Consider the following 12,179-nt stretch of genomic DNA (forward strand, 5'->3'; position numbering starts at 1 on the left):
CCATCCAGAAATGTGTCAGCAGAACACAGACAGCCATGGGCTGCCTGGCTCTGAATATTTCATATTCTGCAGATACAACCTTTGAATCTGTCCCAGCTGTCTCCAAATTCAATCCTGATCTCATTCTCCTCTCCACCGACATAGACTGAGCTCCTTATTTGTATCTACACCAAAAGATGGGTTGCAGGTACTGAAGCATGAAATTTCATACGTTCGTGGAAACTGTGACAAGAATGAAATAAGTAAATAAAAAATAATCAATCTTGCTTGCTTTTCTTCTGCTTCCAGATAGAGATAGAGATACTGCCCATAACCTGCTATATCATGCAGGTTACAAGTTACCAGTGTGAAGTTACACATTTTTATTGCTCTGTGTTTGAGAACTGCCGTTGTTGCTGTGATAAGCAGCATCTGATGTGAAACCCAGCCTCTTGCCTCATCTTGAGGACAGCTGGAACCTGGAAGAGGGAACCCAAAATCTTCCTGGGCACAGGGTGAGAGAGACTTGCCTCGTTCAGTTGCCCAAGCCCACAGTCACAGGTGCCAAGGAGGTGCCAAGGACATGCAGAGCCTCTTGTCCCTGTGTCCCACAGCTCCCTCCCTGCAGGGACAGGATGCACAGGAGCACTTCAGTGCAATTTTCATGAGTGCACCAGTCTGACATTTATAACCTTCCATTGCTGACGTATTCATCTGCCAGGGACACTGGTTGCAGTGCTTTTTATTAAACTGCAGTGCTTTTGTGCAGTGTTTTTTAAAGAAAAGAGCTGCCACGTATCTACTTAAAACACTCTCTCTTGGCTGAATGTGGTCTTCTCAGAAGTTTCTTTTAATTCTCTTAGAGGTCTTAAAACAGTCTTAAAACAAGAATCCTTTCCTTGTAACAGGTATTAAATAGCACTGTACAAAAATAAGCATTTCTCTTGCACAGGCACAGAGGGGAAATGTTACCCTTTCTGGGTCCAATTTCACTGTACCTACACTCAGCAAAAAGATCCCCAGCAAAGTTTTATTGCAGGGTGGACAGGAGACACAGGCTCACTCCTTTCAGCATTCATTCTGAGTTTCTGTTTCAATGTATATATAGACAAGACATGTGAAAACCATTATCTCCTTCATGTTTAGAGCTTGGAATGATAGGAGACATCCCTGTGTTTGATTTGTACCACCCTTGGGAGCAGGGATTACCTTGGCAGGGAAGGCTTCCATCTAGAACAGAGTTGAAAAGATCACTAAGTGTCCTGGCTTTTCAGAGGAATGATGATGCAAGAAATTTCTATTTCCTAGCTTTTTCTTCAGAAAACCCTGTCATCATGGGCAAGCCTTCTTCCAGCTTCTTGGGATAGGAAAATATTATGTTGTTTCTTGAAAATTCCTTCACTGTATATTCCTCCACTGTATATTTACATACTGCCTACATTTTTTCCCACTGTTTGCTTGCCCTGAAGAGAAACCTTGGGTTTTTTGAACGTATTCAGTTTTCTGCTCCAGATGTTCAGAAGTAAAATGTTCATGCAATGAGCTAGTTTGGAACTCAGCCTTGCTGCTGCTTAGTGTTTTAGGCTTTCCTTTTCTTCTGTTTTTTTCCCCTAAATCTGTTTGAACTAAGTTTCCCATGCTCTTTCTCCTTTTATGTATTACCTCAGTGTGTGAATACTAGATCTTTTCCTTTTATTCACAAAAGTATAGTCTATTTCTAATAAAGTCTTATCTGACAGCATCCAGCTGCTTTTATGGACCTACAGCAAATAACATTTTGCACTGGGGAAAAACATTGGAGGCAATTATGTGGACAGTGTGCACAAGCTGTAACATAATGAGCATGGTGTGTTTTAGAATAAATATGTACCAATCATGTCATCTCTAGACTCCAAATGTTGTCATGACACCAGGCTATAGGATAGCACTAGTGGGATTGTTAGAAAAACCTGCACCCATACATCATTGTTAGTGATTATTTTCCCTTCCATTTATATTAATGCAGGCTAATATTTGCATTGCTTTTGTCATTTCTCTTTCTCTCCTCACAAACCTCTCTCCCATTTATGTTTCATGTTCTGCCTGGTAGGTTCATGTATTTGACACATGAGTTTTCATGTCTATTTGGAGGTATTTACCACCAATCCCAACCCTTTTTTTCCAGCTTCCAAGGCATTTGTGATTTCCTTGGACTTGTGACTAAAAGCAGTGGCTCATACCTGGGCCATGCTAATCATGCTACAAATATAATCATGCTACAAATATGCCCAGAGCAGTTTGGATAGGTGTGGAATATTGTAACAGTTTAGCACTGTTTTTCAGTTTGCCTGTCTTGCTAATGATCAAAGGGAAACTCTGGAGTGAGATATTTGATGAAAATCAAATTGCTTGAGAATGCAAATGCTCCTGCTTGTCCAGCAATTCACACTGTTTTACACAATGACCCCCAGCACAGGCATCAGGGAATTTTCCTTTGGTAGTAAAGGAGAGAAACAATTGGGTTATGTGGTCTTGCTGATTTTCTGCAGAGGGGGATTCTCCCATTGAGAGGAGGGAGAGTTCTGTAGAGGATATTTTAATTACAGGTGAAACAGAGGAATTAATCTGCATTTCAAACCTGATAGTTTAGAAAGAGCAAATAATATCAATACTATCAAATAACATGTTGAGTGGCTGGTGAAGTTTGGGTACATATCAGAAAAGTGACAATAGCACTAGCAGAGACTAAAGTTTAACTTTCTCTCAAACACAGCCATGTTTCTGTGTGTCAGACATGGAGGTTGTGGTCTGATGTACAAATACAGCAAAACCCAGAGTCCAAATCTGCCAAAGCTTGCAGAAGTTCAAGATCCATATTTGAACCTAGATCCACACTTGATTTTTGTTTCCTCTCAATAAACTGTCATTGAAGCTCTTAAATTCATGTTTTGTGGATGTTTCATCTTTCACAGTCCAATTCTTTTCTAGACCACCATTTTTAGGAAATGAAATTTGACTCAAAAATTTTGGATACTGGGTATAGACATTAAAAATTTTGGAGTGTAACTTAATTTTCGAGCTCCATAAAGTTGCCAAGTATCTTGGTTTTTGTAATGTAACATTCTTTGTGGAATATTTAAAGAAAAGGTTTTGTGCCTTTTCAATTACTGCCTGAGAAGTGATTTCTCTCTCCAGTTTCTCCTCTTAGCACAGATTGCCACTGTGAGCTTGACTTTATGGCTGAATAGACATCTCAGTACAAAAAGGATTCCAAGTGATTCAAATTGTTGCACTATGCTCTGGCACCTTGTGCTGGTTATATCACCTCCAATCCAAGTGGTTTCAGTACAAAAATAGACAAGTTGGAAAAAGATCAGCTGTCATCTTTTATGCATGGTTTTAAATTTTTTATGTGCAATGTTGGTGTGTGTGTGGAAGGTGCTGGATGAGCCCTGGGACTGCTGCAGGCCCTGCCCCACAGTGCCAGCCCCCCTGGCCATGTTCTAGAAGAAACCTTTCCAGGCAGGAAGGTGGTGGCTTCCTTTGAGAGCTGAACACATATTTTGGTTTTTTTTGGTTTGGCTTTTTTCACTTTTTTTGCACTGGTAATTGTCTGTTGGTTGCCTGAGACTTGAGGATTCTCAGCAGCATTCACAGGGTGAAAAAAATAAAAAAAAAAAAAAAAACCTCCAATATGTTATTTAAACTAGAGCCTAGGGACCTTAGGGAGCAGATGAGGTTGTTTTGGTTAGCAGTGTCTATTTTAAGGTAACTGACACTCAGTCTTGACTCTGTATATTAATAAATTGATTCCCAGAATTAAAATTAGACATGTACTTTTCTTCATTCATACCAGAATTTCTTTGCATACCAGACTCCATGGACATCATATTCCTTTGGCTAAAGACTGGAAAGAATTAAAAATTTAATCTTCCTTCCAAATTCACTCTTTTATGGCTATTTTGAGGAGTTTCTTGGCAGGGCATCAGTAGCTTCATCTGTGTTTTTTTATTTATATAGATGTATACATAAACACACAAAGTTTTGTGTCTCTGCCCATTTGCCCTCAGGAATAATTCTTCTATTCACTATGTCCAGCTTCCAGCCCCCTGGCAGCCCCCATCCATCCTTCAGAGCCCAGCAAGGTGGGGAGGGGCTGGCCCCTCCTGCACCTCCCCTGCTGCAGTTGTTTGCCTCAAATCCTGCATCCCAGATCCTCGTGATACTTGGCAGGCTCTTATGCCCTAAAAGCCTTGGTTATTTCAAATTCCCTGTACTTAAATATGCTTTCAGAATGAATGCCTTCAGCTAAGAAAATGCTGCCATGCTTTGGATAATGGGGTGAGAGGTTTAGTGGTGGTGAATTGTTCTTATGGATGCATGAAAAGTGTATTATCTGTACTTTAAATTGTGTTTATTCAGAAACTGTACCACTGATATGATTATTGCAGTTTTCTGCTAGCACATTTATATAACCATCAAATTGCTGCAGTGCAAATCCAGAGCTGTTCAGAGCAGATCTTCTGTAGGAGTTTAACTCCAGGGGTCTGCATGTCTATGTTAGTCTGAGTCATAAAGCACTGAATTAAAATGTGCACCCTTGACTTCTGATTGCCCCAGAAAGCAAAAGAGGAGGGAAAAACTTTGGCTGACTAGCAGCAGTTTGTTTAAATTGCAGGCTGTTTCATATTGAGATCAACAGGAGAATATCCTGAAAATATGTTCCTGAAGAATTCAACATATTGCAAGAGTCTCCTTTCCGAAATGAAAATCATATATAACTTCCAGATACATAATACATGACCTGCTTTTGATTTCCTTTAGAAATCCTTAGAATTCTGCATTTGGAATAAAGACTAGAACCTTAACCTGCCCTCTTGCATGGGTTTGAGATTTGTGATTTTCTGGGATGAAGGAGAAGGCACAGACTCCCACCTTCCTGCTGCATCCACAGCAGACCATGACTGGGGGAAAGTGACATGGTTTGCCCTGTTAAAAATGTGACATGCATGTCTAAATTCTGAGAATCTCCTACATAACAATTTGTAGTGGGAAATTACCAAGGAACTCCATTTTCACAAGGATTTGTAACAGATTTAGCCAAAATTAGGCAAGTGGCTTTCCACTTGCTGGATGCAGATACCCATGGGAGGTGTAGGTGTGGCACAACTAACCTGTCCTCTGCTAGTGAGACTCTGTCCCTGCTTTGCTGGCTGTGCAGCTCTCACTCAGTGCTCATGATCATTGTCAGGGGAGAGATTGATTAGTTCACTAGGGTTTTTAACTGAGAAAGAAATTTCTTTTGGTTAAAAAGTCAGAAGCTGGTATTCCCACCTTGTCCAGCCCAACCCTGGCAAGGAGTTAGGTGAACTCCAGTGATGCTCTGGGGTAACTCTGCCAGGATTGGATCCTGTGCACAGGCAGAAGGGATGACTGTGAGGCTGGGTGCAGTGGTTCAGTTGGAGCTCAGTAGAAAAGAGATTTGAAGCAGCAGAAAATGCTGAGAGGTCATTAAGATGAAATAAAAAGGGGGAAAATAATGCCAGCTATAAAATACATTATGTAAAAAAATTACAGGTTTTTTATAGATTTTATTTTTTTAATTATGTAAAAATAAAGTTTGTGGGAAAAAATCCTTGGATTTAGTTTACACAAGTATCTCTGTATGAGATACTTGTGTAGAAAGGGAACATAGAGCACAAGGATAATCTATTATTACTGTTGTTTGCTATAGTAAGTGCGGAATAAGGAGGTCTGTTGCCAAAGAAAAGGAAATTGTATGTGTGGAATAAAAATTCTTAACATGATTATCAGATTCTGTTTTCAGCAGCAGAGGCAGCACATTAAGTGTTCTGGTGTCTGTGGGCTGCATTTCCTGGCTACACTTGATTATGTTTCAAAACATTCCATATCAATTGCATTGCCCCGTGTCTACCTCAGGAAAAATCCCTGCAGCCTCATGTAAGGAAGGGAGGTATCATTTTCTCTTTTATCCCACGTATGGAGGGAGGAATGCCTTCCTCCTCCACAGTGCCTTCTGAGAAGGATGGATTTGTTTCCCAGGTAGATGCTGCTTTTGGAAGATGTCTGGAGAAACATCTTGACACTGCCACAGTATCACAGTATCACAATTTTCATTGGAGCCTTATTACTTTGGTATCTTCCAGGGGTACCTAAAAGCCAAGGTTAAGGAAAAAACTCCAGCTCTGTCTCTATTTTATTATAACAAACAGGGAAATGCCCACGTCCCATTGCTGCCACAAGTCAGCTGTGCAGACTGGAGTAGCCACGCTCTCTTTTGGCAGGCTTTTTAAGAGCTATTATGTTTTTTCAGGGGTTTTGCTGAGTATCTCACTGATCATGTTTCTTCAGTGGAGGAAAACTGCAAAAGGGAGGCTCAATCTGCCTGTATGAGGAGTTAGGATTATCCCCAAAGGCTTTAGCCCTGCCATGCCTTTGTCTCCTTAGAAATAGGTTCACTGGTGTCTCAGACAACTTCCACACTGGAAACACAAAATATGTTGTTAAATCTATTTAGTGCCTGTAGGAGGAACCTCTATTCCAAGAGCTCTTGGTCTTTGATCTTTAATTTATACCAAGTTTTCCTCCTGTACCAGCATGCTGGGAAAAGGAGAGGTAAGGGTGTATTGCTGTGGTGCCATCAAACTTGTGGATGTTTGTGTTGATGCTGGAATAAGTGGGACCTTTTGCAGCACAGAGATCTGGGAGTGCAGCTCCTCTTCCCATTCTGGCTGCACAAGGAGCTTACATGCACAAGACAGAGCCTCCCTCGCAGGTCAGGGAGCAGCCAGCACTGTTGGAGACACTTGGGAAAGGTAACTCTGAGTTCAGAGCACAAGCCATGCAATTTTTCTCCCCTTTTTCAGCTGCTGTCACAAAAGAACCAAATGGTCATTTCTGTTTGCTGTAGGCCAAAGATCCTTTATGTACTTCCAAGTTTTAAAACAAATAAAGTAAAACAATAAGCTGCTGTCGAGTTTTGCATGGGGATTAATTCATTTATAAAGCAAAAGCTGTTGGAGTTTTGAAGCAATGAATCAAAGATAATTTCATTAGTGACTGACTTTATATTGTCCTCATCCATGGTGCAGATTGAGTGACATGAGTTCTTGTTAATGTGTTTGTGTATTTGTCTGACTTTTTTCAGGTACTTGGAAGGAAACCATCTGCCTGCTGTGCCGAAGGGGCTCTCTGCCTTCAGACACCTGACACTGATGTAAGAAACACGTGGTTTCAATGTCAGGAAAATTGCATTACTCTTTCTGCACTATGCTGTTGGTGGAACATAAATAATTGGCATTTGGAGGGGGGAGGAAAAAACCAACACCAAACCCCAAAACCTTCCGTAATTTGAATTTGGAAAGAATTTCACAGTAGACAGTGCTGCCAATAATTGTTCATAAAGAGTGAGGTGCCTGAGAAACCCCTTGCTCTGCAGGACCCCAAGAGGACAAAACTCTCACACAGGCTGCTGCAGTTTCACTTGGCAGATTTATCTGTAAAGGTCATTAGCAGAGGAGACACATTAATTTGTGCTAGATGAGGCTGTATTTATAATGCTAAGGCAATGACAATTTGCATAGCTGTTTCTTCTATGAATAGTCAAGCAGATAGAGACACAGCTAGAGTTTGTTCTGTAAATTGCTCCCTGAAATACACAGGAGTGAAATTTTCTGCCTAAATTGTTCATCAGGAATTTTCAAATGCTCTTGGAATCAGCTGTGCAGATACTCCAGTTCAATGGGCTGGGCAACCTCAGACAAAAACAACATCGAGCTAAAACTGAAATCCTTTGTTTTAAGAGTGTTTTTTATTTGGAAACATCTCTAATTTTGCTTTTCAGAGGAGATCAATAACAAAACAAAATGTTCTGGTTGAGCCTAAAACACATTTTAAAATGAAAAATGAAATTTTGTTCTAGTAGCTGTCAATATGAGGAGCATATGGAAGTGGGGTGCCTGGAATATATTGCAAAGCAAGTTGGAACAGTAAATATTCAGCAGTGCTTGTATCGTTTATTCAATTGTTCTTTTCATTGAATGCTATATCTGGAAATATGCCTTAGTATTTCTGAGTCTGAGGCTTTTTAGGGGAGTCTGATGTGCTTTTCCTTTAGAGCCTATTCAAAGTTGGTCAGAAAATACACCAGTTGATAATATGTGACTTTTCAATTGCCTCAAGCCTTTTTCTGGGCAGATATTATGTAAGCTTACATTTTTCTTAATTCATACATGTAAATGATATTTTCTCTGTGTGTTTCTTTAGTGATTTGAGTAACAACAGCATCAGTGTATTGGCCAATCACACCTTCAGCAACATGACTCAGTTATCAACGCTGTAAGTAGCCCAAAGTTTTGATAACAGCTTTAATTGCTTTTCCAACACCATCTAAGGTGTTGAGCAATTAGTGTATCTCTTGTTGCTTAAACATGTGGCTTTCCATGCTTATCTGTGGTTGAGTTAGCAGTGGAATAAGCAAAGCCAACACAGGTTTGTGACTGTGCTCTCCCCTTCTCCAGCATCCTGAGTTACAACAGGCTCCGGTGCATCCCTGTCCACGCCTTCCACGGGCTCCGGTCTCTGCGAGTGCTGTAAGTGCAACCCTCCAGAGCAGCTGAGCTGCAGCTGCTGGCAGGAGGGTTTGGTGGGCAGGTGGTCATCAATTTTCATATAATTAGTGTCAATGTATTTGTACTCTGGTGCAGTTTGTCCAGTAGAGGCCAGAGCAGGTGAGTGCTAAAGATGCAATTACGTATTTGCAGGAGGAATGGCTTTTCTCTGAAAGCTTGGATACAAGAACTATCATGGAAACAGGTCTCCAAAGTCTTCATAGAGCCTGTCTCTTCTGCCTGAACATTGTTTGGGTGCTCCACAGGAAAGAACTTTTCTCTTAGTTTGTATATACTTGTTCATAGAGTCTGAGTTTCCATTGGATGCTTCAGCAAAAGCGTCTTTCTGGAAAACTTGTGCATTTTCAGAATATTTTCTATTGATTCAGATTCAAGCAGGCAAGCTAGAATGTGATCTGAAGGGAAGTTAGAAGCCCTCAAACTAAATCAGTGAATAAATCATGTCAGTGCCTGGGCACCAGTAATGCTGAGATGCCTGTCTCAAATGTCCCTAAGTTGTCAATAAAATTACACCTCCTATCAAGTGGGGGCTTGCTTAGAGATATCCATGTGTGGTTTATTTCTTGGGAGGTCCTTTTCTGCACTATTCCTTTCTTTCCAGTGCTGCTTTCAGCAGCTTTCTGGATTAAACCATTTGTTTACAATCTCTTGTGAAAGTCATCTTTATATTTCCTCAGAGTGCGGCTGTGGGTCTGTTCCTCACAGCAAGAGCCTCCTCCCAGCTTTCCCCTACATCTGCAGGACTGGCTCCTGCTTCTGTCTTGTGTTCACTCCCTCTCACTATCAGAAACAAACCCTGGGTTGGTTTTGTGGACACCTGGCCCCACGTCAGGAAGGTGGAGAAGGCACTTTCCTCCCTGTGCCCCAGAAACATGAGTGGGTCACCATGACTTGCACAGTAGCCAAAGGGGATGAATTAAATAGCTTGTCTGTGGTGAGTTTGTTCAGTGTGCTGAAGGAGAAAGAGCTCTGAACTCAAAGCTCAGGACAGAGGAGCTGAAGATTCTCCTGAGTGCTTTGAAACTTCACATTGATATTTTTCGTTTAAAAAAAAAAATAAAAATTAGATGATGCTCAGATGCAGAAGTTTGTGTCAATTTAAAGAGAAGTGGTTGCTGTGCACTGGCTCCATAAATGTGGAATCAAAGTGTCAACATGGGCAGTACTGGGACTGTGGAACCAATAAGGCAGAGCTGCTTGGCTGAGACCTTTCACTGTGGTTTCAGTGGTAAAACAGATATCTCAGTTTCAACTTCCCAAATTACAAGACAGCTTTGGATTCCCACTTTTCATTAGTAAAAACAAGAAAGATACGTGATTTGGATTTGTTGTTTTACATTTGGCTTGGGATCCTGATTTCTAACACACTAGGATGGTCACATTTGAGCTGTTACATGAGTCCTGAAATTCAGCCACAGATTAATATATTCTGTTTCATGGCCAAATAAATTATTCCATATGGAGCTGTCTTCTGGCCTGCTTCTGATATGCAAGCTAGCTTGATTAAAGCTCATGTGGGGCTCTCTACCCTGAATTACAGTGTAGATAAACTGTGCCTCCTCTTTCCAATAGCTACAATTTGTCTTTTCACTTCTGTTCTTACAGGCCACATATGGGCAAAAAGAGAGGGCAGTATTTTAATGACAACTGTTGTTTTTTGGCTTTTTAAAATGATCTGCTAATCAGAAAGTATCTTCCTCCTTCAAGGGAGAAATCCACAGTGCCTTGCACAGAGCAGTGAAATGAAGCCTAGATGGGAATCTCTGCCTCTGCTCCCTGCATTTGGAAGCCTCCAGATTGATTTGATTTATTATGGCCCACAAAACTCTGGTATCAGCTACAACTTTTGCCACGTGTCATCACTGCTGCTACTAAAAATCAATCCTCCAAAGAGAAAATGGTTTCCAAGAGACAAAATGAAATCTGTTATTGTCAGTTTTTTATTATCCATGCTCTCAGGGGAACTTAAAAGAGAAAACATCAGCAAAACAATTTCCACTTTTCTTTTTATAAAAAGGATATAGGGATCTCATTACCTTTGGCTGTTCATGCCTTTGAAGGTAGCAGACCTTTCTCATGAAGGTCTTCCAAACTCCTTATGTTTTCTGTATTTTTGCATCTGTATGAATTACAGTAAATAAGTTCTCTGAAAATCATAATAATCCTGGCTGTATGATGCACTTGGTCTTTGACAGATATTTCATTCTGAACTCCCTTTCTTAGATTTTTCAGCGCAATGAGAAAATTGCAGAGTCAACATGTTTATGTTTAAGCCTTAATATCTATCAATGTTTACACAATCAGATCTTTTATCTCAGCATTCACATGGTTTATCCACAGCAGCAGCCAAAGGGTGCTGGGGAGCTCAGGACGTAAAGTCTGGAGAATTTTTTAATAAGCAGAAGTTGGTATCAATAAGTTTTTGAGCCAAAGCTGTTACAGTGAAAAGTTGTGGATTTGTTTTTCAGTTAATTTGTCCAAAACTAGTCTTCTTAGAGACTAAATATAAACAGATTAAGGAAACTGAGATTGAGACAAATTTTAAGTATTAGAACTCTCTGGATGACCTGAACAGATTATTTTAAAGATTATTGTGTAATCTCATATTTTTATATGTGACTTATTTAAGAGGCTAAGTCCAAAAATTAAATTACTTGCTAAGGTCTCTAAATAATTTTCCATGTTATGGTTAGGGGGAAAAGGGATAAAATTACCTCCTGAATATTCTATTAACAGATATTCCAGTTTTAGTGAAACCTGTTGGATATTTCCTGCAGTTCAAAAGCTCAGACAAACACTAATATGCCTGATGATAAAGCTGTCACCAATAATCTTTGGGCACAAAGTTTTTTCAGTAGAGTTTCATTGTTGGGTGCTGCACTGATTTGACCTAACAGAAGCATTTGGCTGTTTCTTTTTTTTCTTTTTTTCTTTTTTTCTTTTTTTTTTTTCATCAGAGAATGATTCCTTGTATTTATCCAATGAATTTGTAAAAGTTCTGCTGTTGGGATAGTGGAGCAGTGACAGTGTGGGCTTTCCCTGACATCTGAGCTGTGTGGTTCCTGCAGAGTTTGGCACCCTTGGGGTTCCCTGTAGGAGTTTGCCCCTGGTGGGTTGTGGCTCTGTGAGCTCAACCCTTCAGCCACGTTTCTGTCTCCACAAAAACACATCCCCCTTGTGTCTGCAGTGACCCACTGCTGTGGACAGTGGGCTGGCAGGCAGGACGTGGGAAGGGTTTGCAAAAGAAAAACAACCAGAAAACCCCAGCCCAAAAGGATATGTTGAATTAATTTCCTTCCCTGAAGACAAAGGAATAAGTTAGTGAGATTCTGTGTTAGAAGCAAGTTTTGGTTTCAAGAATTCTGGACTGTTCTGTTTCTCTGACCTCCAGAGGAGATCCACATCACCTTAAACCCATACCTGTGCTGTTCACTGGAGTTTAGATAAGAGTATCCCTGGAAGTTGTGCTTTTGAGGGAGAATGCACAGATCAGTGTGTATGCTTTAACTGTCCTAATGTGAAGGATTTTATTTGACCATTTGCTTATAAGGATTTTTGGTATAAAAATGT

General features: G+C 40.4%; 1 protein-coding gene across 3 annotated transcripts in view; it reads left to right on the forward strand.

Moving 5' to 3' along the window:
* Nucleotides 1-12,179, forward strand: part of SLIT3 (slit guidance ligand 3) — a 463,613-nt gene that overhangs the window by 373,051 nt on the left and 78,383 nt on the right. For all 3 annotated transcript variants that reach the window (XM_056502336.1, XM_056502338.1, XM_056502337.1), the window contains 3 exons: nucleotides 7,127-7,195; nucleotides 8,245-8,316; nucleotides 8,499-8,570. In XM_056502336.1, coding sequence (XP_056358311.1) covers nucleotides 7,127-7,195; nucleotides 8,245-8,316; nucleotides 8,499-8,570 — 213 coding nt within the window. The remainder of the gene's footprint in view (nucleotides 1-7,126; nucleotides 7,196-8,244; nucleotides 8,317-8,498; nucleotides 8,571-12,179) is intronic.

The sequence above is a fragment of the Oenanthe melanoleuca genome, chromosome 13, assembly GCF_029582105.1.
Source record: "Oenanthe melanoleuca isolate GR-GAL-2019-014 chromosome 13, OMel1.0, whole genome shotgun sequence".
Lineage (NCBI taxonomy): Eukaryota > Metazoa > Chordata > Aves > Passeriformes > Muscicapidae > Oenanthe > Oenanthe melanoleuca.